The sequence below is a fragment of the Vipera ursinii genome (assembly GCF_947247035.1).
Source record: "Vipera ursinii genome assembly, chromosome: 15".
Classification (NCBI taxonomy): Eukaryota; Metazoa; Chordata; class Lepidosauria; order Squamata; family Viperidae; genus Vipera; species Vipera ursinii.
In genome coordinates this window covers 6,640,231-6,666,960 of record NC_139528.1, presented here as the reverse complement: position 1 = coordinate 6,666,960, position 26,730 = coordinate 6,640,231, and the positions used below count along the sequence as shown (strand labels likewise).

The 26,730-nt window shown below is 46.5% G+C and overlaps 2 protein-coding genes across 9 annotated transcripts in view; one reads left to right on the top strand and one right to left on the bottom strand.

Annotated features, from left to right (window-relative positions):
- FRMD8 (FERM domain containing 8) overlaps positions 1-25,592 on the top strand; it is a 28,483-nt gene extending 2,891 nt beyond the window's left edge. The window contains exons 1-11 of one of the 7 annotated variants that reach the window (XM_083374233.1): positions 5,231-5,279; positions 6,395-6,476; positions 7,560-7,727; positions 9,011-9,112; positions 9,818-9,876; positions 11,375-11,541; positions 12,044-12,265; positions 13,796-13,919; positions 14,831-14,974; positions 16,398-16,584; positions 17,681-19,047. In XM_083374233.1, coding sequence (XP_083230359.1) covers positions 6,395-6,476; positions 7,560-7,727; positions 9,011-9,112; positions 9,818-9,876; positions 11,375-11,541; positions 12,044-12,265; positions 13,796-13,919; positions 14,831-14,974; positions 16,398-16,584; positions 17,681-17,799 — 1,374 coding nt within the window. In that variant the 5' untranslated portion in view covers positions 5,231-5,279 and the 3' untranslated portion in view covers positions 17,800-19,047. Of the gene's footprint in view, positions 1-5,230; positions 5,280-5,713; positions 5,753-5,834; positions 5,929-6,394; positions 6,477-7,559; positions 7,728-9,010; positions 9,113-9,817; positions 9,877-11,374; positions 11,542-12,043; positions 12,266-13,795; positions 13,920-14,830; positions 14,975-16,397; positions 16,585-17,680; positions 19,050-25,385 lie in introns of those variants that run through there. The other 6 variants (XM_083374232.1, XM_083374234.1, XM_083374231.1 and 3 more) reach the window with 6 other exon arrangements.
- Positions 1,236-4,587, bottom strand: LOC310647508 (uncharacterized protein). 2 transcript variants are annotated; one of them, XM_083374824.1, is made up of 2 exons: positions 4,376-4,587; positions 1,236-3,378 (listed from the first exon to the last, which is right to left on the bottom strand). In XM_083374824.1, exon 2 carries the CDS (start codon positions 3,346-3,348, stop codon positions 1,606-1,608), a length of 1,743 nt encoding a protein of 580 aa, XP_083230950.1. In that variant the 5' UTR covers positions 3,349-3,378; positions 4,376-4,587; the 3' UTR covers positions 1,236-1,605. The 2 variants fall into 2 exon arrangements, with proteins under 2 accessions (XP_083230950.1, XP_083230951.1); XM_083374825.1 differs by lacking the exon at positions 4,376-4,587 and adding an exon at positions 3,718-4,083.
- Positions 25,593-26,730: the final 1,138 nt, after the last annotated feature.

The following is a 26,730-nucleotide window of genomic DNA, read 5'->3' as shown; positions in this document are numbered from 1 at the left end:
CCCTCCCGACCGTGGTATCCCTCCGCGGTGCGCAACTCCGCCTTCCTCCGCGTGACGTCAACGTGGCTTTGCGCGGGTGGGGGAAAAGAGACCTCCGAGACCTTCCGCTCCGGGGTGGAAAGAGCCCGCCCGCGTTAATTTTGAGGGAACCCGGCGCTGTAATTCTGCGGCCAGGTTCTCGAGCCCGCCGCCCACTGGCGGCCTCACCTGGAGTTCGCTCCGCCCCGTTTTCACCGCTTCGCGTGCGGGGGTAGGCGGAAGTGCGCAGGCGCAGAACGGAGAGGAGGCGGCGACTGAAGGAATAGCTAGGCCGACTGCTTCTCCTGGGCGCCCGGCAGCGGGGGTGGCGGAGGCGCTTTTCTGGGCGGGGAGGAGAGCGCTTGCTCTTCCTTCGTCGGGAGCATCTGGGCAGGGAAGATACGCTTTTCTGGGCCAGCAACGGCTCAAGAGGAGGCCGGAAACCAGGAGCGGGGAACCGCGGCCCTTTTAGGACTGGTGGACTTCAACTCCCAGAATTCCTGCGCGAGCATGCGCTTTCTTCCCCGCTCAAAAAGACGCATGGCCGGCTCAGGAATTGTGGGAGTTGAAGTCCACCAGTCACAAAAGGGCCGTGGTTCTCCACCGCTGCCGCAAACGGTCCCCTCCCCGAGCCGCTTCCTTCTGCTACCGGCCTTCTTGCCCCGAGAAGGGAGGGTGGGGAAACTGGGCTCGTTTCCCACCGTCGCCTCGCGAGTCGCGTGTGAGCGCGAGGGAGGAAAAGGCCTGGAGAGACTCGCGTGTCAGAAAAGGCGCGAAAACGCTGCGAGGTGGCGCCTGAGGAAAAATTCCGGAGTCCGTGTACATCGCCGTTTCTTTTCACGTGGAAAACTCTTACTCCCTCTGAGCTGCTGCCAAAATGGATTTTGCCTTCCGGATTAACGGAGGGACTGTGGCTGGGTTTGCCTAACATCTTTAATTGGCTCAATAATAGGCCCATCTACTGCATTCATATGGCTCAAATTATATGCTGGACTGCAATTCCCATGACAGGCTGACTGGGGGTGGTAGGTTATAGTTATAACCCCCCCAAAACAGAGAAGTCTTGTCTAGGCTGATGAACGGTGCAATACCAATGAGGTGTACATATTAAACCAAGCTGTCAATTGTTTTAATTGTAGCTTGAATAACACACGGTTGACTTGTTCTTAAGGCTGAGCCCTAAGTTGTGTGTTAGTATCTTCATTTTTTTTACAGTTTTGTGCTTTAGATTATGTGCAATACATTCATCCAAGCCTTTTATTCCGCCTGTATAGCAAAAAAAATACAAAAGGAATTCATAGCAGCTAACATAAACTTGGTATGGAGCCCAAAACACCACAGCAGGAATGAGTTAAACAAAAATCTACATCAATGGATTTTTTTTCAATTTGTCAACCTGATAAACATACAAATTCTCAAATACTGTAAACTAAAAATAATTTTAAAAAACTTCCCATCTTTTTCTTCTCATTAGAGCAAATCAAAAAGGGAATAGCTGACTTTCCAACAGGAGCCTCTAAAATTTTATTTTATTGTGGGGCCAGAAAGCCTTCAGGAAAGTGTGAACCATAGTCAACAGGAGTTGCACTAGAAGAAGCGCTCAGTATTTAGACTGCGGGAGGGAATTGCAAAGAAGAACTGTGCAATTTTTAACAGTTCTGAACAGCATTCAACATCTTTGACATTCAGAAGATATTTGGTCCATTTTTCATGTGAAAGCAGATGTTGGAACTCTTCTTCATCGCTGGAAGCTTCCACAAATTTTTTCAAATTGTTGAACTGAAAGGAGCACTTCATATTGTCAATTTCCAGACCCTTCTCACTTAAGTACGTTATACATGCTTCCACGTCACCCCAGCTGGGTGTGTCGCTGAGGGCCATCCAGGCGAAGCAAGAGAACTCTTGCAGGGACGCCATCCACATCTCCAGGTAGTCTATGCAGTGACTGTAGAGGCGATGCACCGCATGGGAGAAGGCATCACATTCAGCCTCCAGCCCCTCCTTGCGCTTGTCCGCCAGCATCCCCTTCACCGTCAGGGACATGAAGTTCTGAGCTCTTCGGTCGAGCAGGATGGTGTGCACGGAGTCCAGCGTCCTCATCACTTCCACAACGGAGTTATTTTCCCGCTCCATCTCTTCGATGTGCAAGTGGAAGGCATTCATCAGCGAATGCATATGCCAAAGGTAGAGCTCACTGAACTCGTGCTCAAAGAAGTTCCTGAGCACGGTGGGTGGGTTGCTCTGGCCCAAGAAGAAGGACTTCAGGGCCGAATGCATCTGGAGCAGCTTCGTGATGCCCGGGAACAAGGACAGCCACCGAGTCTTGCTGTGGGAGAGCAGCCGTTTGTACTCCACCTCCACAAACTCACAGTATTCCTGCAGGGACTCGGTCCGCACTGCGTATATGTGGAAGTACTGGTAGATCTTCAGAATGATGTTCTCTATGTCCACCTCCAGGGCGTCTGCTCCGTGGTGGATGCAGTTGTGCAAAATGTGGGCCGGGCAGTACACTCCAATCAAAGTCTCTCTCTGGAGGGCTCTCCTCAACTTGGTGAACACAGTCCTCGCTTCCTCGTCTTGCCGAAGTTCGCCAAACATGGTGTTGCGGTTGTCCCCCGCAAAGGCCACGCATTTCTGAAGCAATCCGTGTTTCTTAAGAGCTTTGACGAGATAGTCCGAAATGGCGTCGGCCGTCTCGGCAGGTGTTTCCTGAAGTTCCAGCAGTTTGGTCTTCAAGCCGCCATTCCTGTAGTCATAATATTGGATGAGCACCGGGACCATTTTCAGGGCCCTGTGATTGCTGTCATCTATGGCCACCCCACAGAAAGGGATGCAGCTTTCTTCCAGGGCCTTCAGGTCAACAATATCTATGTGTGGGGCAAGCACACAATTTTCAATCCCTTCTCTTTTGGTTTGGACACTGAAAAATTTTTGAGCTAGGTCTGCATCAGAAAATAATTTTCGCAATAAGTCGGAGCTACCATCCCCTGGTTTGTCGGTGCTGTGATTCATGACTGTGTGGAATGCTAAAGTGCTCTTGCCCTCAGTCATAGCATCCTCTGCCTCACTGTCTGGATCCACAAAAAAGTCTGTTTTGGCAGACCAGTTGTCCCGTGTTATTGCTTTGTTGCGTTTGTATGCGTTGTGTGCCTTCTTGTGTTTGTCAGACGACATGTGATACTCCAGATCCCCAGGACCTTTATGTGCGACTGACACAAACGTGCCAGGTTTGCAGACCAGACACTCTGCTTCATAGTCATCTCTACCTTTGCGAAAATCAGGATAATTGCGCCTGGTTTTCTCAGTAAACATACATTTTCTTTTAGGCATTATTTTGTCTTCAAAAGGAACCCTGGAATCCTGCAGGAAAAAAAGTGGAGAGTTTGAACTTCAAAGTTCAAGCTTTGAAGGAACACAATATAGAATCATAAGGTTGGAAGAGACCTCAGAGGTCCTCTAGTCCAACCATCTACCTGGTTGTCCAGTCTATTTTTGAAAACCTCCAGCGATGGAGCACTCACCATAGTGGTCATAAGTCGAGAATTACATGTACAGGCAATCCTCGACTTACAACAGTTCATTTAGTGAGCGATGTTACAACGGCCCTGAGAAAAGTGACGACCGTTTTTCACATTTACGACCGTTGCAGTATCCTTATGGTCACGTCATCAAAATTCACCTGCTTGGCAACTGAATTACATTTATGACAGTTGCAGTGTCCCGGGATCACTTGATGCAATAGGGAAGCCAGATTCACTTAACAACCGCGATACTAATGTAACAACTGCAGTGATTCACTTAACAAATGTGGCAAGAAAAGTCGTAAAATGGAGCAAAAGTCACTTAACAAATTTGTCATTTAGCAACATAAACTTTGGGCTCAGTCGTGGCCGTACGTCGAGGACCACCTGTACAGTACACTTCGCTGGGTCGCTGCAATAATGAGCAGGTGCATTCTCAAAAGTTTGTTCCTTTTAACTTCGGTTGCAAACCATCCAGTAATAAACAAACAGGCTATAAACTGTGGTATTCTGAAAGCCATTTTCACTCCCTTTCTCTGGCTCTGCACAATCGGGATCATCAAAAATCCTTTGCTTTGTTTATTGTTCAGGATGTTTTGCGAATCCGGCTCGGTGGATGAGATCAATGGCTAGTTTTACCAAAAAAAGAAAAAGAAAGCTTTTGTTTCATGCAGGTCTGTTTGCATAAACCCGGTTGGGGTCATCAACTGATAGCGGAACGTACCCCCTGGATTCCGCCAGCAGGAAAAGGAGCAATTCAGGCACTGCGTGTAATGTGTCGTGGGAATGCAGGCCAGGTCGGGAAACCGTGGCTTAATGACACGAGGTCGACGTACCTTTAGGACACCGCTCTCCCGGGAACAAGGAAAAGCCGAGCAGAAACGCGGACCTTCCTCCGCTCACTCGCAACGCGACGTATACGAGAGCATCTTTTCCCCTTCGGGTCTCCAACCTTGGCGACTTTGCGACTCGTGGACTCCAACTCCCAGAATTCCTCAGCCAGGTCAGCAAGATGCCTGGGAAGCAAGGAGGGAGGGGCCCAGGCTAGCGCATGCGCACTGACTAGCTTAGGTTGGCCCCTCCCTTTTCCCGATGTCGTCAATAGAGCTCCATTGGGGTTGATTCTCAGGGCTCCGGCCGGAGTGGGGTTTTACATGCAAGTCTTAGTAGACCCCCCCGCGCGCTCTAATAAAGCAGGCAAGGGCAGCTATGGCACCTGCTGGCTGAGGGATTCTGGGAGTTGAAGTCCACAGGCGGTAAAATTTCCTTAGTCGCCCATCCCTGCTCTAAAGCAGGGAGACCTTTACTGTTTATTAAACATTTATGAACTCCATGGCTGGAGTTCAACCTATCACGCTTTGGACAGCCACCTGTCTGAAATGGTCTAGGCCTCTAGGGCTTCCTGCTTGAGCAGGGGGTTGGACTAGAAGACCTCCAGGGTCCCTTCCAGCTCTATTCTAATTGATTGATTGCTCTCCTTGTGCTGCTGCGCCCACATGGCTGCTTCCTGGAGGGGGCGCCACCTAACGGAGGGGCGTGCCCAGTTTCCTCCCCCCCCGCACTTCCTGTTACTGTACAGCCGTCCTTCCTAAGTCCCTCCCCAAATGCCGTCACTGGGCCGAGGAGGGAGACGAGGGCAAGCAGCGGCCAATCATTTAACAGGAATGGGGTGACGTCATGGTGGATAGGGTGGGGTCCTAGGGGCAAGTTCAGAAAAGCTTACAAGGAAACGCAGAGGAGGTAGGAAAGTTTGGGGGGGGGTTGTTTTGCGGGGTCCTGGGTGCTCTCTGAGCTGGGTGGGTTCCTTGCAGACCTTTCACTACCCAAACTTAGTAACATCATCAGCGCTAGAGGGGAAGGGGGCTCGTGGAAAGGGAGGAGGAGGAGGAGGAGAAAAAATGCGGGCTCCTGGGTGCTCTCTGAGCTGGGCAGTTTTCTTGCAGACGTTTCACTACCCAGCTAGGTAACCTCTTCATCTGGTTTCACTCTCCTCTTTTCTTAGGATGTGAGCTTTATTGCTATTTGGCTTTTTTAATTGATCCGAGTTTCCTTAATCCCAATTAGATAACCTTTATTGTCATTTTTTTCCTGTGGGCACAACGGCACCCCGTTAAAAATGAAATTGAGTTGCTTCCTCTCAAAAGGGTACACACACAAGTAACACATTTAAAACATACTACATACCACATATGTACAGACCTACAGCCTTACATGTAAGTAACATATAAATATTATTCCCTGTCAAATTAGGTTTGCTACGTCATATGGGTGTTTGTTGCTATAGCCAGCCGTACCAACAGGCTGAAGAACAGCTTTTATCCGTGGGCTGTCAGGCTCTTGAACGGGAAATAATTTTATGAACTTTATGCATGATTGACTTGCGAGGCCGGTGTGTTGTGCAATTAGCTCACATGGTGTAATAAGATGGAGGGTTTGTGTCACTGTGAGTTGTGGGGGGTGGGCACGAAGGGAGGCTCAGCCAATGTCAATGTATACATGGTTGTACTTTGACAATAAAGGTTCATTCATTCATATTAATACAGGTGGTCCTCGACTTAACAACGGTTCATTTAGTGACTGTTCAAAGTTACAGAGGTACTGGAAAAAATAATCTGCACCAGGTAGAATAGCCTGATGTCAGTTGGAATTGGGGGACTCCAGCCCTTGTTATACAGCATGTTGCCTAGGTTTTTATGCTACAATGTCCTGTTAAGTCAGAGAAGATCTTTATACTCTGTTAATACACATTGTAACGTCTTAGCAAGATAGAAAGCCCTTTGCCTTTGGCTTAGAACTGAATATGTTTTGTCTGCTCTCAAGCATACAATTTTTTCTTCTTCTCTATTGGGTTACAGATGGAGGGGGACAAACTTATGGCACCCCCCAGTGGGGACCATGGGTCTCAGCGAAGTAGCGTCTCTTCCACCGGTCCTCGTGGTGAGTGAAATGAAAATCCTACCCCCCCCCAACAAAGGATGTATGAGTTGAAAATAAAAGTGTTCTTAAATGTATTTGTTTATTGTATGGCGTATCATGCACAGACTAGCAATATATATTAACATTTCACTTAGATTAGTAAAACACCATCAAATACGAATGTTAAAAAGATCTATATTCAAATACCCCAATGACCATCTAACCACTGAAATGTAGCACCGTTTAGACCATACTAAAAAAAAACAAGTGCAGGCAGTCCTCGACTTACAACAGTTCATTTAGTGACCCGCTGAAGTTAAGATGATGCTGAAAAAGTGACTTTATGACTGTTTTTCACACGGTCATTGCAGCATCCCCAGGGCCACGTGATCAAAATTCGGACACTTGGCAATTGGTCGCAGGGTCCCGGGATCACGTGATCCTCTTTTGCAACCTTCTGACAAGCAAAGTCAATGGGAAAAACCAGATTCACTTAACAACCATGCTACCAATTTAACAACCGCGGTGATTCACTTAACAGCTGCGGCAAGAAAGCTTGGAAAACGGGCCAGAATTAAACTTAACAAATGTCTCGCTTAGCAACAGAATTTTGGGGCTCCATTGTGGTCATAAGTCGACGACTACCTGTATTGAACTGGTATATGCCCTCAGCTTGCAGCCGGTCATGATGTGATCTACAGATTAACATGAGACCTCACAGGGGAGGACACTACGCCCCATCTATACAGAGTCTCCTGGCAGACGGGGCTGCGTGAGGCACGAATCCCATTCAGGATTGTCTTATCTTCTTAAAAAAATTTAGTAACGGACTTTTGCTTTATGTTCTGTCCTCGCCCACCTGGGTGCTATGCCGGACTTAACTACCACCTCTGTGAAAGGCCCGCAATTGCATAATATGAGAAGCTTTTATTAGTTCAAAGTTAGGTTCATTTTTTTTGTGTGATGGGCGGATTTGTTTTTTGTTTAAGGAATTTGTGCGAACCTGGAAAACTTAAGTTAGTTCAGTCATCGGGTTGCGTGCTGGGGGAATACCGCAACTGTTGTGGTTTTTTTGTTTTTGCTCTTCCTTTCTCTCCCCTTCAGCCCAGGATGTCCTGGTTTATCTTGTCGATGACACCGTGGTGCGTCTAAGCATGGACAACCTGCCCTCCGCCACAGCTCACGAGTTGCATCGGATGGTGGTGGATGTGCTGAAGCTGCCCGAATCTGCTTTCGAGATCTTTTCCTTGTGGCTGGTCTCCCCTTTCCTTGGTGAGTCTCCGAAGGCTCAGAATTCCCACCCTTCCCAAGGAGGCCTGGAGCTGCACCCTGTGGTTGAGCTTCAGCAGCTTTACTGGCTGAGATGGCAGAGAGGTGAAGGGCAAGCAGTCGCCAGACTAAAGCTGAATGAATAGAATAGAATAACAGAATTGGAAGGGACCTCGTAGGTCATCTAGTCCAACCCCCCACCCAAGCAGGAGACCCTATACCATTCCTGACCGATGGCAGTCCAGTCTCTTCTTGAAAGCCTCCCACAACTTCTGAAGGCAGCGTCTGTTCCATTGGTTGATTGCTCTCACCGTCAGGAAATTTCTCCTTATTTCCAGGTTGAATCTCTCCTTGATCGGTTTCCATCCATTGTTCCTTATCTGGCTTTCGGATCCTTTGGAAAATAGGTTGACACCCCTCCCACACCTCTTCTCTGTGGCAGCCCCTCAAATACTGGGAGACTACCATCATGTCTCCCCTGGTCCTTCTCTTCACTAGACTAGCCGTGTCCAGTTCCTGCAACTGTCCTTCATATGTTTCAGCCTCCAGTCCCCTAAATCATCTTTGTTGCTCTTCTCTGGCTTGCCCTGTCCATAGAAGCCTTTGCTCTGTCTCAGATAATCCTCTTCCCTGCACGAAGTGCAGACCTTGAGGCAGTAAGTACAGCGTGCCAAACGTGGGATTGTGGTAACCTTGGTTCAGTATTTTGCCGGGGGCTCAGCATGCTTGCAATTGTCCCCTTGGATTTGTTCCGCTTTGCAAAAACAGTTTGAGACCCCCGTCGACGCCTGTGTCATGGCTGCATTCTGCTTCTTGCTTCGCATCACATCTTGCCAGCCTGACACTTGCAACGGGGGGAGGGAAGAGATTGGAATGTGGGTGGTTAAAGTGGGGGGGGGATTCGGATTGAAGCCCTGACCGGGAGCCACACCTATCCAATGCAAAGGTTAGCAAAAGGAATGTGGAGAGATGGGAAAGGCAGGAGCGGAGAGTCCATTTCCCAAACAACCTGAGAACGTTTAATTGGACATTGACTGATAATAAGGGAAGAGGGAAAGTTAATGGCATCTTTTTGAAGCCCAAGCCAACAGATTCTCCTCGCTGTAATCTGTAACCGCTTTCTTCTCAGCAAAGGATACTCTTGGGGAAAAAGTACGAGCCAGGAGTCTTTGCTAATTAAAATTCAGTAGGATGGATGAAACGGAAAATCAAGTGGAGACGCCGCAGAAGCATGTCCTTATTAGAAGCCCATCATCTGAATCCACTCCTCTCTTTCTGTCTTGCAGAGGTTCAGCTGAAGCCCAAACACCAACCGTACAAGATCTGCCGGCAGTGGCAGGAGCTGCTCTTCCGTTTCACCAGCTGCTCTGTGGATGAGTTTGTTGAAGGTGCTTGCATCTCCGTGGGCTACTGTGACACGCGCAAACCTCCTTTCTCTCATCCTAAAAAAAAAAAAAGCTTTCCTTTCACTGCGGTTCTGCCCCTACCATCCAAGGTGGTGCAACATGCAGGAGTAGCTAAAGTTGGGTGCTTTGTTAAGAGTACTTTGCCCCATTTTACCTTTTGCCCCCCACGGTTGTTAAGTGAATCACTGAAGTTAGGGACACGGTTGTGAAGTGAATCTGGCTTCCCCGTTGACTTTGCTTGTCAGAAGGTCGCAAAAGGGGAACACTGGAACCGTCCTAAGTATGAATCAGCTGCCAGGCTAAATCTGAATTTTGATCACGGGGCCGTGGGGATGCTGCCAAGGTCCCAAGTGTGAAAAATGGCCAAAACACACTATTTTCAGTGCCGTTGCAACTTCAAACGGTCAGTAAACGAACTGTTGCAAGTCGAGGACTACCTGTATTCTTCTAAGGTGATTTTATGCATTGCCAAAGTACATAAAAATAAATAGTCCAGTTCTAGGACTAAAGCATAGGTCTCCATTTTGTGCATTTCGTTACCTCTGTGTGTGTGTGTGTGTGAGTGTGTGTGTGTGTGTGTGTGTGTGTGATAGAGAGAGATCAGCCAGGCCTTTCTTGAATTCTTTCCAAGAGAGCCAGGATTTTAAATCACAGCCTCTCCCCTTTTTCTTTTTGACTTTCTCGCAGATGAACCGTCGCTTCAATTCCGTAGAAATATCTTTTATCTGAGAAGGAAGGAGCTGCAGGTGAGTTCAAAGAGACGTCCGGCTCATCCTTGCAAAACCCACGGATGGGCTCAGGGCAGGATGCGGCCCTCCAAGCCTTATTGTATACCCCCCCCCCCCCGTTCCACCAGTTGAGTAGTTGCCAGCTGCAGCACAAAGTTTCAACGCTTCATTTCAGGAACCCAAATATTGTTTCATCCTTGCTGAAGAGGGCTTCGTTTCCTTTGCTCTTAGAAGTCTCTTTTTTTTTTAAACCTAAAAGGTGTGGGGATTTGGGTTATCCCCCTCCCCAAATGGGATTTTTCTACCCAAATCATTGTTTTATCTTGGAGTCACTTGCTGTCTTTCTTGTCATTATGGAATTGTAAAAACCTTTGTTTCATCTTCAGTATATGCTGAGAATGCAGAAAAGGGATTAATCGATACATTAAGCCGTGACAGGCAGTTCACTTTGGATTGAAAGCAGTTTACAAAATGCCCATGTAATTTCCTTGACAATAATAGTACAGAAATGAATTGACATTCTCTTCTGGGATATTTATTTTATTTATTTTTATTTTAATTCCGTTTATATCCCGCCCTTCTCCAAAGACTCCGGGCGGCTTACAAGCTTTTTTGTTTTTTGTTTGTAACTTCTCAGTCCTGCCCTGGAGTTTCCTTGTCCCCTCCAAGTACAGTTAGTCCTTGACTTAGGACCACAATGGAGCCCCGGGTTTCTGTTGTTAAGTGGGTTTTGCCCCATTTTACCACTTTTCTTGCCTCAGTTCTTAAGTGAGGCACTGCAGTTGATAAATTGAGTCACCCCAGTGAATCTGGCTTCCCCATGCACTTTGCTTGTCGGGAAGTCGCAAAAGGAAATTGCGTGACTGTGGGACACAGCGACAGTCGTAAATATGAACCAGTTGTCAAGCCTCTGAATTGAACCCTCCCCGGGGGACGCTGCAATGGTCGTTAAGTGTGAAAAATGGGTGCAAGTCCCTTTTTCCAGTGCCATTGTAACTGGACGGTCACTGGATGAACTGTTGTGAGTCGAGGACTATCTGTGTGTCAACGCTGCTAATGTCGGATGTTTTTGCATTGACAACAGATCGAAATGTAGCCATCTTTTTCCCTTTTGCTTGTAGAGTTAGATGATGCTGGGAGGGAGGGAGGGAGGGGGATGTGAATGAGAGTAACAACATAACAACACTAAACTTAGCCTGGGAATCAAGGTTACTGAGCCCAGAGCTGATAAAGAATTGGCTGGCTGGAGAGCTGAAGAGGAATCCCGGGCTTCGAGCTAATTGGGGAATGTGATTTATGACTGTAAATTGGAGGAGGGAATTGTGCTTTGATACTAGGTGCCCGGGGGAGGGAAATTCAGTTTTTGGCTTCGATTATGTAAGTGTTGATGTTATGCTACTCGAATAAAAGATCCTTTAAAGGTAAAGTTCTTTGGAAGAGTTTCATTTGTCAGAACGACGACACTCTGTGTGTGCCAGGCTTGATGTTGTGGGATTCTGTATCGATTTTTCTCCAGATTCAGGATGAAGACGTCCTGCGACTCTTGTACGAAGAGGCCAAGTACAACATTCTGGGAGGACGGTATCCGTGTGAGCTCGCCGACTGTGATGCGTTGGGAGCCCTGGTGTGCCGGATCAACTTGGGCCCCTACAATCCGGAGCAGCACACGGCTTCCTTCCTGAAGTAGGTGGCACCCAAGCGACAATGGGCTTCTGTGATTTCCCAAGGCTAATTAGCAGTTAAACATAAACGAACTGTATTTCAAACTAGAGTGTGGGATTGGACCAAGTCTGTCCTTGTCCTTCCAAAATAGGTTTCCTTCATTGATCGTGCCAAGCCATAATGTGGTTTAACAAACTGTAATTTATGGCTAAGCGTGTGGCCCACACAGTGTACCATGCTAACCTATGATTTCACACGCTTGGGTAGACCACAAGTGGCTGGGTCCCATGGACGGGTTAAGCCATAAACCCTAATTTATCAAACACAATGGCTGGGGTGATATCACATGAAGCCCTCGTGTTCTTTATTTAGCATGTCTGCATTTAAAAATCCCTCTGCTTGTAGCTCAGCTAGAAGGGAATGGGCGTGATTGGAGTTAGGTATTGGAAAGTTGTCCTAGATAAAGCAGAAATGGAGTAAGAAAACGTGCATGGCTAAATTTCTCTTAATTTTTTTTCCCCAGAGAGAAACTGGATTCCTTCTTGCCTTCCCACCTTTGCCACAGAGGCCACAAGTGCTTTGCCAGCCTTTGGAAACGAGCCGTCTCCCGCTTGCCTGCCAACGAGCAGGGTCTCCTGCAGGCCTTTCGCGAGCTCCCGGAGGCAGGGGCTTCTGAGGAACACGCCACGCTGCTCAGGCTGTACCACGCCTACCTGCAAAAGTGCCACGAGCTTCCTTACTATGGGTAGGTTTGGTGGCCACAAAGCGCATGAGAATTCTGCCAAGGCTTCCTTAGATCATGAATCCTTCCTTTTTTCTACCTGGCCATTGTAGCCAGTCAGGGTTGTGAAGTGTATTTTGTGTTGACAAATCTCAGCAGTGAGTTCTACCATGGAAAGTTTTGCATTTGCAGTTGCTGTTTCTCTCCGGCTTGTGGTTGGTTTTAGAGCGTCTGGGTTCCCACAGAGCGGTGGGATTTTTTAAAATTCCCATAATTGCAACTATAACTGGATGAGCAACAGGAATGTCCCAAGCGAGTGATGACATCAGCAGCCTTGGGAGAGGGGAGAGGTGTGAGAACAACAAAAAGCAGAATAGAACAGGCAATGTCCTTACATTTCAGCAGTTTTCCAATACAGGTAGTCCTCGACTTACAACAGTTCATTTAGTGACCATTCAAAGTTACAACATCAGTGAAAAAAGTGACTTAGGACCCTTTTTCGCATTTGCGACCGTTGCACCATCCCCGTGGCCAGGTGAGATCAAAATTCAGACGCTTGGCAACTGACTCGTATTTATCACGCTTGCAATGTCCCGGGATCGTGTGAATCGCCTTTTTGCAATCTCCTGCCAGACAAACTCAATGAGGAGGCCGGTTTCACGGAACAACCGTGTTACTAACTTAACCACTGTAGCGATTCACTTAACGACTGGGGCAAGAAAGGTCATAAAATGGGGCCAAGTTCACTTAACAAATGTCTCGCTTAGCAACGTAAACTTGGGGCTCAGTTATGGTCCTAAGTTGAGGACTGCCTGTACACGACAGCTGCCAGACAGCTTGGAATACGAGACCCAGGATCCCAGGCCAGGGTGACCGAGCGTTCTGGGGACTGGATTCCTCTCCCAACTAGCAAGAACCAGAGAGGGAATCGGCTGTCCCGGTGAACTGAACTGAACATTGGCTTAGCAGAGCCCATGTAGCATGAACTCGGTTAATAGGTGGGGAGGGGTACTTTCCATCTCTTAAAGTGCACCAGCTCCGGGAGTGGAGACTCTGGGAAAAGTGCAGAGAAGAGCAACTAAGATGCTTAAAAGGCCTGGAAGCTAAACGATAGGAAGAACGGTTGCAGGACTTGGGAATGGCCAGTCAAGAAGGACTAGGGGGGACATCAGGATAGCAGTGTTCCAATATCTCAGGAGCTGCCACAAAGAAGAGGGAGCCAAGCTATTCTCCAAAGCACCTGAAAGCAGGACAAGAAGCAACGGACGGAAACTAATCAAGGAGAGAAGCAACCTGGAACTAAGGAGAAATTTCTTGACAGTGAGAACAATTAACCAGTGGAACTGCCTGCCTCCAGAAGTTGTGGGTGCTGCATCACTGGAGGCTTTTAAGACAAGATTGGACAGCCACTTGTCTGGAATAGTCGAGGGTCTCCTGCTTGAGCAAGGGTTGGACTAGAAGACCTTCGAGGTCCCTCCCAGCTCTGTTCTGGTTGATTAGAGTCCAGGTGTTGCATCCACCCCAGCTCTCTTTGTCTGCCTCCTGTCTCTGCAGCTGTGCCTTCTTCTTTGGGGAAATAGACAAGCCGGGTCCGGGACTGCTGCATCGGAGTGGACGCAAAGCCGTAATAGTGGCCATCAGCCTGGAGGGCGTCTATATCGTTGACAGCAAGGAGAAGGTATAAACCTGAGAGGGTGGGGTGGGGTTCTTCACCCTTTTATGCATTCGACTTACAAGTTCGACTTACAAGTTAGAAGAGCCGTGGCGGCACATGGGTTAGAATGAAGTATTGCAGGCTAATTCTGCCCATAGTCAGCAGTTCGATCCTGATCTGCTCAAGGTTGACTCAGCCTTCCGTCCTTCCGAGGCCGGTAAAATGAGGACCCAGATTGTTGGGGGGAAAAGGCTGACTCTGTAAACTGCTTAGAGAGGGCTGTAAAGCACAATGAAGCTGTGTTGCTATTGGACAACAGAGGACCCTACATAGGGACTGGGGGAAGTTGTGATCCAGCAACCCTGTTCCATGTATATCTCTAGAGCAATTTGTTTTGTGTGTCTCTTTGTTGAGGGTTGTGCATTTTGAGCAGAGCCCTGGTGATGCTGAAAGTACAGGTAGTCCTCGACTTACAACAGTTCATTTGGTGACACTGCGAAGTTACGACGACACTGAAAAAAAGAGACTTACAACCATTTTTTCACACTTGTGACCGTTGCAGCATCCCCATGGTCAAGTGATCAAGATTCAAAAGCCTGGCAACTGGCTCGGGCTTATGACGGCGGCAGTGTCCCCTTTTGTCACTTTTTGACAAGCAAAGTCGAGGGGGAAGCCAGATCCATTTAAACAACCGTCTGACTAATCTAACCACTGCAGTGATTCGTTCAACAACTCTGGCAGGAAAGGTCGTAAAACAGGACAAAGCTCACTTAAGCAACGTCTCAGTTAGAAACAGAAATGGTGGCTCAATGGTGGTCGTCAGCCGAGGACTACCCGTAGGTTTTCTTTCAGATTCTGAGGGCTATGAAGACCCAGATCCTGGATGGGACAAAACTTGATTATTTCGCCTCCTGAATAAAACGTCTTCCTTGCAGTGTGTTTTGCTGGGCCTGCGCTTCCAGGAGTTGTCATGGGACCACACGTTTCCAAGCGAGGAGGAACATATTCTCTGGCTGGAATTTGATGGGGAGAATGAAGGCCAGCAAGTCAACAAACTGCTCAAGATTTACTCTAAGCAAGTAGGTGCATGCTGGGAGAGATAGTAAACCTTAATGGGCTTTATGTGTGTGTGAGTCACGTAACAAGTTAGATGACAGTTAACCTGTTTTCTGGCTTGTCAAATACAGGTAGTCCTCGACTTAAAATATTTAGCAACCGTTGGAAGTTACCACGGCACCGGAAAATGTGACTTACGACCATTTTTCACACTTAAGGACCGTTGCAGCAGCCCCCATGGTCACGTGATCAAAACGCTTGGCAACTGACTCACATTTATGACCATTGCTGTGTCCCAAGGTCATGTGATCCCCTTTTGTGACCTTCCGACAAGCAAAGTCAATGGGGAAGCCAGAGGTACTTAACAACCAGTTTACTAACTCGTCGGCTGCAGTCTTTCACCTAACCACTGTGGCAAGAAAGGGCAAAACACTTCACAACGGAAATGTTGGGCTCAGTTGTGGTCGTAAGTTGAGGACTACCTGTACATTGAAATGTGAACGATCCAAGCAGGGTAGGTTTGCACAGTCTGCTAAAAATAATTACATTTATCATTATGTTATGTTAATTGCAGCAACTGTGCCTTTTATTTATTATCTACTGTTTTACACTGAGAGCTTATGCACCGGAGACCAATTCCTTGTGCTTCCAATCATATTTGGTCAATAAAGAATTCTGTTCTGTATTATATTCGATATTCTATTCCTATTCCTATTCCATTAAATTAGGATCCTGGGCCAGCCACTTCCAGAGGGAGCACTCCACCTTGCGTTTTGTGTTAAGATCTTGCAAGGGCAGGGGGTTGGACTAGAAGACCTCCAAGGTCCCTTCCAACTTAATTTTCTATATTGTATATTCTATTCCATTCCTTTCCACATTTTGCTTACCTGGTTAGACATTCCATGCCGATAGTGTGACATGTTTTTGCCAGCTTTCCTTGCACATGACTCTTTGACGGTTACCTAATGGTGAGAACTGGATGAGAACTGCATTTGGAGAATGCAGACATCCTGCTTGCTTTTTCCAAGAAGGGCCGTGAGCTTTTGCACAGGAGAACTCTGGCAAGGCTTCATTAGATCACGTATTCCTCCTTTTTTTCTACCCAGCCATTGCAGCCACTCAGCATCGTGAAGCGTGTTTTGTGATGGCAAATCTCAGCAATCAACGCAATTCTGCAGTGGAGAGTCTCAGATATTCAGTTGCTCTCTCTCTCTCTCCAGCTTTTGGTTGGTTATAGGGAGTCCCAAGTCCTAAGCAGATAAAACAGAACAGTGGGAGGTTTTTTTTATTCCCATCATGCAACCAACTGGGAAAAAGTATTGCTAATGCAGTGTGTCATCTAGCATCCTAGGACGATTCGGTCCCTTTTTAACTTACCGGGAAGGTGCCGTTTCAAAAAAAAAGGCAATGACTGTATTAAATGGACCTGTGTCTCTCTCTTCCCAGGCCGAACTGATGAGTAGTCTAATTGAATATTGCATTGAGCTGAACAGGTCTGCCAAGGGCCGTGATTCAGAGCCCACCACGGCTGCGGTCCCCACGTCTGATCAGCAGCCTCCCAAAATTCAGCGACAGTCCAGTGCGGTCTGCAGCCGGATGCAGCGTTTAGCCACCATCGACTATGTTGAGGAAGGTAAGCTGGTGAAACGAAAGAGAGAGAGAGAGTTCGGAGCAAGACGTTGCCAGTGCAAATACTTGTAACATTTGCATCTGAGCAGGTTTCCTTTCTAAGAAAGACGATACTCAAGGGCGTCTGTCCTCAGCCTCATCCAACAGCACTCTTCTTAGGAAAAAAGCCTTAACCATTTAAGTCAGCTCACTAGAACTTCCTTTGCTTAGGACATACTTAAGTTACTAAATATGGGCAATACGAAGCATAGAGCATAGAGCTCTTTTCCTTTTCCTGTTGGTGAGAAATGGGGCTGAACTAAACAACTCTTTCAATTTGGACCAGCTGGTGTCTTCTTTGGATGAAATTTAACTCTAGGTAGCAGCCGCTGAGCTACCTACTCATTCATATCTAGTCTGGTGACTGGGATAAGAAGATTGACGTGCTGAGAAGCAAAATTCTACTTTCAAGCGTAGTCAGAATTTCCTGAGTTTTCTGGGGAACCTGAAGGCATTTGTGGAAAATAAAAATGAAACGTTCCGAGGCTTTGATGGAAGTTGCACAGGGCTATCCATAAAAACACAATAAAAGTGAGGTATGCTGTTAGAAAGCTGGAGGGAACATAGCTTCTTGTGATAAATGGGCCATATCCACCATACCAGTTTATCAACATTGTAAAAGGGGGGCGGGCGGGAAACTAATGAGGCCTTCCAGAAATATGTTAAAAGTCATTGTTTAAAAATACGCAATAATTACGTTAGTAAGGCTTACACAGAGCTATAAAACTGTAAAGATCCATAATCAATATTGGTGTCCAAGGGAATGACGTTGAAAGAGATTGATTAGCAATTTCTTTGTCCCTAGAATTAAGAAAGAAAACCAAATTTGTAACAGGCTGTCGAAAACCCCAGTGTGCTCACGGAGCTAAATGTTTTATTTGGAGATTGCATGACTCCGGGCCAATGTGATTTGTAAATTAAAAGAGTTCCTGGCTTTGTGCACCAACCGGAACGTGTTCCAACAAACCCCGGTTAGGCTGCGATGTGTGAACCCAGACGCTGATCGTTGTAGAGTTGGTACATCTCTACTTATCTGTGTGTACGCTGCTTCTTTCCTCCAGGGAGAGAGATCAAAAGGGTGAAACCTCGACGCACGACATCCTTCTTCGGCCGCCAGCTGTCAAATGCCCCTACCTCCTACTCAGCCGTCCGGGCGGCTGACAATTTGGAACAGGGCTGATCCCTGTTTGGTTCCAGGGGGTAGAAATGGGACCAGGCCACTTTGGGGCAAGGTGACTCAAAAGGCCAGCATCCTTGACTCTGCCTTTGGGGGTTAACCTGCTGTCTACCTCTATCTCCAACCCCTCCTGTGTCTTATTTTCGGACAGTGTCAGACTTCCTTCCTCTGCTCGGTCTTACAAAGGGTTGGGGCGGTCAGAATGTACCAAGCCACCACAGACCCCAGAGGTTGAGTTTGTTCCTGGTCTGCCGCAGAACTGCCGCAAGAGATCCGTTCTCCCTGTCGCAGTAGCGCCACGGTTACATTTTTTTTTCCACCCCCAGACTCATTTGACCGTGAGTCGTGATCCTCAACTGCCGATTTCTCCCTACTTCTGTATGATTTTCAGGGGGAAAAAAAAGAAAGTAATCTCCCACAATCCCCATCTTGCCTGTGAATTAGTGTTTATAGCTCAAACCTTTGGAAGGAGGGGAAGGAAGGCACCCGAGATGTTCTGTGGGGCAGAGTGAGCAAAGCACAGCATTACTTTGTTTTGCAAATGTGCTGTGTAGTTGAGGAGGGGGAGGATCTTTCCTCTGCATCTTGAGAGTTGTGTGCTGTGGGGGTTGTTGTTGTTGTTGTTTGCTATTTCCTACTCTTTGTCCAATGGCAAGAGAAATGCATTTGGCTGGTTTCTATGCCCTTTGAATTTCCATTTGGGAAAAAGTGTTTTGTTTTTCCCCCCCTGTTTAAAACCAATACTATGCAATGTGTCTTTTCCTGACATCCGTGTTTGGATTGTGTATGTCCATCTGTTGACTTTTATCTCGGGGGTTGTTGCAATAAAAACAAGAATTTAAAAAAGGCACCTGCCCTATATGCCTTCTGAGTTTATTAGTTTCCCACGTGCTTGCGCTTTTACGCCTACCCTAAATTGAATTCATAGGTTTGGCTAAGCCAGAACTAACTGTGGCTGGACCCTGCTGCTCAGATTTAACAAAAATGTGTTTTAAGCCTGACTGTGTGATGTGACCTTCCGTTGCATTCACAGGAACTGGAGGTCTACGTTAATAAAATAGGACAGCTGTGTTGTTACAATGGGGAGGGGGGGGGGGAGAAGCACCACCCGGCCAATGTGCGCGCGTGTAATACCTCCACCCCAAATTAGGATGATGAAAACAATGAGCAAAATTTCTACAAGCAACCACAGCTTGCCTCCAGATGTTGCGGGTGCTCCAACACTGGAAGCTTTTGAGAAGAGACTGGACAGTCACCTGCCTGGAATGGCTTAGGGTCTCCTGCTTGAGCAGGATAGGTCCCTTCCCAGCTCTATCCTGGTTAACCTTCTGTGCGGGAACTTTAGTTCTAGCCTGGTTTTGCTGCAACGAATAACCCTTTGTAAAAGTACCTATCACTTCAACCAAAAGGAGAAGTCGAGGTTCTTTCTTTCCGGGGGACCCAGCTGCGGCAGGTCTGAGCCCCATTTTGAAAAGGGATATGAATCCCGGCACTAAGGGGCAGCTGTGACTGACATTACTGGGTGTGCTCCAGGTGAATTCCAACTGTTGACGAACACGGCCGTGAGGATCCTTGTTGCTGTTCCCAACCTGGTCCGCCAGAGGGGGGTAAAGCTGCTGCTACAAATGTCTACACAGGGCCCTCTGCTCAATTTCCCCAAACCTCTTCGAGTTGGCAGTTCTGAACGGTGCCAAGCGTTCACACGGAAGAAGCCAGCCTCTCTGCCTTCTGTTTAATGCATAAGGCAGGTTTGAAAAAAGACTACTTTGGGAAAGCTGCTCCTCACCTGCGGGTTTAATGAAAGCAAGAGTTCAAAAAATAATTGAAGTTGAGGCCGGAGGTTCGTCCTCCGAGCTGGTGGGTTGGTTTCTGAACGCTTCGTTATCAGGCTTAGGTAACATCCTTCACCTGCTGACTACGCAAAAGTCCTTGTAAGCAGAACACGGAAACGGGCACCCCCTCAAACTCCGCGGAGGATGTTACCTAGCCTGGTAATGAAACGTTCAGAAACCAACCCGCCAGCTTGGGAGAACGAACCTCCACCTTCATCCTACTCCCGAGCGACAGATATTCACCACCATTGCAAATAATTAAGTCTCCAAATGCAACTAGATTTTGTGCATGTGCCCAGCTTTCTTGTCAAAAGCATAGAAGAAGTATGCTCCAGCTGTTTTCCATGATGGTGTAGGACAGGTTCTCTTGCTTGAGTGTGTGTGTGTGTGGGGGCTGGACTAGAAGACCTCCAAGGTCCCTTCCAGATTCTAATTCAATTCAAATTCTAATTTCTAATTCTATTATTTTTTTCTAACTTCCTCAGCTGCCCCCCCCCCCGCTGGGATTTCCTCATGGTCCCCCATCCAGGTGCTAACCAGGTCTAACCCTATTCAGTTTTTCAAGATCAGCTGCCATGACTGGGGGCAAGTCAAGCCTCAGGGAGAACCTCCATAAAAAGTAATCTTGTCTTCTTTCAACCAAGCTCCAAGTCCTCTGTTTATTACATGGCGTTTTCTTGGCATTAGTATGTGGATTTGCTACTGCATTTTTTCAGGTTTTTCCAGTTCCCCGTCTAGCCACAGCCTTTGAATTTCCTGCTGATTTCTCATCCAGGCAGTAGTAAGGCCTGGCCAAATACTAGTGGACTCAACTAGGTCCCTGGAGTTAAGTAAAGTGATACTAGAACACCCTTTTTAAAAATAAATAAATAATGTAATGAGAGCTTTTATCTAGACTTCAATGTATGGGAAAGGCATTATTAATAGAGCTGCCCATTCTAGATTGGGCTGTAGGGGGAGGTTTTTAGTCCCTTCCTCTCAACTTGCTACATTCGGATTCTTTCGTTTTTTTACAAAAATGTTTTGTGTCGTATTTTTTTTTAAAAAGAGGGTTGTGTAGTGCCTCATTTGGCTCCAACGAACTAACTACCTCGTTTAGGACAGCCAGCTTCCTGATTTTGTGACAATAACCAGGAGAAGGTGAGTACTTCCATCTCTTTGTAATTTACTACTTAGGCCGGTTTGAAGGGAAACAGTTCACCAAAAGGCATCATTGCAATTTTTTTTGTCACCGAACCACATTCACAAAGCTCCCAAGTTGTTTAGCGCTATAGTTTCCTCTATATAGCCTGCATTCACTTTTGTTTGCACCTTGGTGATAAAAATTCTACAAGCAGTTGAGGAGATGATAGCAGCCTTCCAGTATTGGAGGGGCTGCCACGAGGAGGAAGTGTGTGTGTGTGTGTGTGGGTCAACCTATTTTCTCAAAGCCCCAGAAGGCGGGACAAGAAACAACGGATGGAAACCGATCAAGGAGAGAAGCAACCTGGAACTGAGGAGAAATTTCCCGGCAGTTAGGACAATTAACCAGTGGAACTGCTTGCCTCCAGAGGTTGGGGTGCCCCGTCGCTCGAAGAGATTGGACAACCATCTGTCTGAAATAGGGTTTCCCTGCTTGAGTAGGGGGTGGGACTAGAAGACCTCCAAGGTCCCTTCCAGCTCTATTCTGACTGAGATGGAGAATCTCGCTCAAGTGCTTGTACAGCAGTTCGCAAGACTCGGGGCAGGGAATACAAACATGGCAAAATTGTGTACTTCCTGTTGCTCTTCCTCTCCATTACGGAGCGGGGAGCCCGGCTGCGGTCACTAGCTCAGGCACGGCTCGAGGGATGACCTTTACTCAGACAATCATCACTTCTGCAGATCACCTGGTGGTGACTCACCCAGAGGATGTAGTGCACGAGGCAGCATTCTTGATCTCGGTGCTAAGGGTGAGGTGCAGCATAATTCACCTCCCGGTTTGCAGGTCTCTCCATCCGCAGATTATGAAGATGCCTGGGATGTGACGAGAGCTGGGGTGTGTTGGAGACAGCTGCCCAAACATTTGCCCATGGTTAACTGAAGCAAACCAAGTTACTGGTTTCCCTTGAACAGGATAGGTTTGCTCATCATTAGGCTAGTCCAAGAACCAACACCTGAATTCACAGCCCATGCTAAGCCTCTCCCCCCCCGCCCCAGTTTTAACCAGGATTGGGTTGAGTGTATGATTTAGCCAAGGTGCACCAGCTCAGCCCGGTTTATATTGGGCAAACCCAGAAAATTATGTAACACAGAAACCAAGTCGGATGTGCTATGTAGGAACTTAAACCTATGAATCAGAAATGAATATTGTACAATATTGTGTGTGTGTGGGGGGGGAACTTGTGTAGCTCATTTGCCAGAGGTACTTTCTAATTTAATTTAATTAAATTAAATTTCTACACGTAAGAAATCAGATTGGATGGCACAATCCAACTCTTGTTTCTATGCTTCTCTTTAAAATGAGACTGAATCATTTCTGGTTCGATATATTGTGGGAACAGGTTCCCAGGACAGGTCATCCTCGACTTGTGACCAAAATTGAGCTCAAAACTTACGTTTGCTAAGCGAGAAAGTTGTGGAGTGAGTTTTGCCTCATTTTACAATGTTTCTCACCACGTTTGTTAAGTGAATCACTGCTGCTGTTAAAATTACTCACGTGGTTGTTAAGTGGATCTGGCTTCCCCATTGACTTTGCTTGTCGGAAGGTCACAAAAGGGGATCGCGTGACCCCCCCCTCGGGACACTGCGACGGTCGTAAATGTCAGTCAAGCAACCAAATGTAAATCACGCGACCCTGGGGAGGCTGCAATGGTCGTAAGTGTGAAAAATGGTCCCAAGTCACTTTTTTCAGGGCCGTTGTTAACTTCGAACGATTACTAGGCAAACTGTCGTAAGTCGAGGACTACCTGCACTTAAGCCGGTATGTTATTTACCTGGGACGTGACACGTTCATGGGGACGGAGCCGTTACATTTCAGCAACCTGGGTTTGGAAGCTAGGACATTATTGCGGGAATCCAACCATCAACTGAAGGCAGGAGAAACCAGGCAGGGGCTGAACAGAGTGTTGTTGTTTCCCTTTATCACGCACCACTTCCTGTTTGACTGTGTCACAGGCGGGCGGGATCCGGGTTCCAGATAGCATCAGAAGCAGGTCTGGTCTCCGCCTCTGGGGAGCCAGTGACTCAGCCTCTGGATCAGCTTTGCTAGAAGCCGCTTCCTGCTCTGGGCTCAGGGAAGCAGATCTGGGTTTTTTTCCCACCTTGGCTTCATCCTCGTCTGCTTTTCCTCTGGTGCCCAGGCTGTCTTTATGCTTTTTTTGTATGGCGTTTGATGTGAAAATACATCTGCTGTAAAGGCTTCCAACACAAAAAGCCAGCATTTCATTCTTGTTTCCTTCTTTCTTTCCCTCCCTCCCTCTTCTGACGCGCGGGTCCTACAGAGAAAAGTCATCTAAGCAGAAATGATCAAATGTATTTATTGCGAGGACTCAAGGCAGCTCGCAAATCCAACCGACACCTTTAGTCAGCTCTCTTGTGTTCGTAAAACACCCGTGAAACCTGGTAGAGATGCTCCTTCCCTGCTTGTACATACACTTAACCCAGATTGCAGTCAGGAGTCATCTTTTTATTTTATTTTTATTTTATTAGATTTATATACCGCCCTTTCCCGGAGGACTATTTTTTTATGCTTTTGCATTTATTTTATGTCAAGCCACATAAATAGGTTTTAGTCCGTAACTTGAGTTAGCAAAATTGTACACACGCGACATATGAGAGACAATAAGAAAGGATTAACCATCCTACGTTACTGGCTGCTTAAAACACCAAGTGATGCGTTTTAAAGCTCCTGAACCAGCTTCTTAACTAATACACACATTCTTTAACAGGCCCACTGCCTTCCAAATGTACAATTCCCGTGGCCAGATGAGCGAGGAGAATACAGAATATCAGAACTGGAAGGAATCTTGGAGGTCTTCTAGTTCAAATCCCTACTCAAGCAGGAGAACCCTACACAAATTCCAGGCAAATCGGCTGTCCCAATTTCTTTTTTGGAAACCTCCAGTGATGGAGCACCTGCAACTTCTGGAGAAAAAACCGTTCCACTGATTGTTCTCACTGTAAGGAAATTCCTCCTTACTTGGATCTCTTCTTGACCAGTTTCCATCTGTTGTTTCTCCTGCCATCAAGATGCTTTGGAGAAAAAGGTTGACTCCCTCTTCTTTGGGGCAACCCCTGAGATATTGGAACAATGCTATCACGTCACTTCTGGCCCTTGTTTTCAGGAAACTAGACCTACCCAATTCCAGCAACCATCTTCGTACGTTTTAGCCTCCAGGCCCCTAATCACCTCTGTTGCTCTTCTCTGCACTCTTTCCAGAGTCTCGGCATCTTTTTGGTATCCTGGTGACCAGAAGTGGACACCGCATTCCAAGCGCGGTCTGACCAGTGCAGTATTAAAGCAGTACTAGCACTTCTTGTGATCTTGAAACTGTCCCTCTCTTGATGCAGTTTAGGACTGCGTTGCTTTTTTGGGCAGCTGCCGCACACGGCTGGCTCAGACTTAAGTGGTTGTCCACTAGGACCCCCAGATCCCTCTCAGAGTCGCTACTATTGAGCAAGGTACTACCTATACTAAGGGAGGCGGTGGCTCAGTGGGTTAGGACGCTGAGCTTGTCAATCAGAAGGTCAGCAGTTTGGCGGGTCGAATCCCGAGTGCCGCGTAACAGAGTGAGCGCCTGTTACTCATCCCAGCTTCTGCCAACCTAGCAGTTCGAAAGCACGTAAAAATGCAAGTAGAAAAATAGGGACCACTCTGGTGGGAAGGTAACAGCGTTCCGTGCGCCTTTGGCGTCTAGTCATGCCGGCCACATGACCACGGAGACGTCCTCGGACAAGCGCTGGCTCTTCGGCTTTGAAACGGAGATGAGCACCGGCCCCTAGAGTTGGAAACGACTAGCACGCATGTGCGGGGGAACCTTTACCTTTTTTACTACCTATACTATACCTGTACATTTGGTTTTTCTTGCCTTGGTGTAAAACCTTAATTTTTCTCGCTACTGAATTGCATTTTGTTAGCTAGGGGCCAGTGTTCAAGTCTTTCAACTTCTTTCTGAAACTTGAAGCCTATTTCTGAAGCGCTGACTGTTCTTAACAGCTTGGTGTCATCTGCAAATTTGATGACTTCTCCTTCTATTCTCTCATCTAAATTGTTATCGAGAGGTTGAAGAATGCTGGGCCTAAGGCAGACTCCTGGGGTACACCACGGCACACTTCTCTCCATAAAGGTGTAGTTCTATTGAGGACTGCATGCTGAATGTGGTGTGCCAGCCAGTTACAGATCCATCGGATGGTGATGCTGTCTATCCCACATTTTTCTATATTATCAATAAGTAGGTAAGTATTTTGTCACGATGGATTATAGTTATAACCTATGCAATCTGGAATGCCTGAAATTAACTTTTCAATGATGGGCCTTTCGAACTCAGTGCCTTCTGCTGTATTCAATTCTCATCGTATACAGCTAGCCATAAAGGATGATCTTAAACATGATTTTTTTTCTTTTGCTATAAAGTTTGTACGTCTGTAATCAGCAAAATGTTCCATTTGTGATTTTCTCCAAGAATGTAATACAACTCCAGTTAACAGTTGATGACCACTGTTATAATTTCATTTTTAAAATATTTTTGCCTTTAATTTTTTTCCCATCTAAGCCACTTTTCACTCTCTCTCTTCTAGGTTTATTCTGGACATTGACTTTCTCTCCTCATGAAGGGCTTGTGGAAAATCGCTCTAAAACCTTTGGATGCTTTAAATCAAGACGTTAATTTCAACGTTGCTAATCTCTACATTTCACAGATTTTAGTATCTTATGAATATTAACATCTGTGGAGAAGCAAGAAATGGAGATTTGAGCACATTAAATTCAAATACATAATTGCAATTGATTTTGTAACGAGCTTATTCGTTTCAATCTATATTTAATTTGGTGAATAAAGGACAATTTTAAAAAAGTAAAACAATGCCTATTTTTCTCTTTTTTTTATTTTGGAAAGTTGCACTTATTACCATTCCTCTGATTCATTTTGAGGATTTGACTAGTGGTTAAATGACCTCTCCTAGTCTTCAGCCAGCAAAATCAGTCCTGCACTGCAGAACTGCTTGAGCCTGATATTGTGGTTGAGTACCATGTCATTTTATGAAAGAGATTCTTCATTAAGAATGGTCCCTATTGATCCTCACACAAGGTCCATCATACGGCACTGGGGATCTTCTCTCTGGGTTTGATGGATTTCTAAAGAGATTCAGAGATTCATCTGTAGCCTCTATTTTGTCTTGCTCAGCTTAGTTGCTCAGATGTTCTTTGAATGAGAGGTGTTCTATAACTTCAGGCCAATTATTTAGCTCATAAACCAGAAAATGACTTTCTAAGCCAGATGTGGCTGTTGCCTTTGCCAGATTTCTCCAGGGGCAAAAAGAGAGGGGGGGGAATGGGCTTTTCTTGCCCTAAAGCCCCTTCAAACTCTTTTTCAAGGAAGCACTCACTGGCAAAATAACTTAAAAGGGCTTTTTTCCATCAGTTCAGCTGTTGAGGAGTTAAAAGCGCTAGCTTGGAAATGGATAGAAATCTCATCTCATAAAAGATTGATATTTTTCAGATCTTATTAAACCTTTTACAGCAGGCAGAAGATCACAGGTTGCAGAACATCTTGTTCTGTGCTAGTCTGTGAGCCTGCCAACTTCATGACATAGCAAACTGCCTTCAAAAGTAAAAATAACTTGAAAAAAATGTTTTTCCCTTCAATTTTGCTATCAATCCCAAACCTGATTCAATGAAAAGATTTCTGAGTCAGTGATGAGGTTAAAGACACCGAAACAGAACAACTGTCACTGATACTTCGAATTACAGCTGACACCCCAAAGATCTACCGTGTGCAGATGGTACACCCCAAAAGACAAATAGTCTTTTTCTGTGGTGTGCATCTACATTTCTCTTTAGAGCAAAAAGCATGCACAAAAACGTTTCCAACAGTTATTTTCAAAATTAAACGGAAGGCCTTTCAAGCAGTCCTTTCCTTGACCT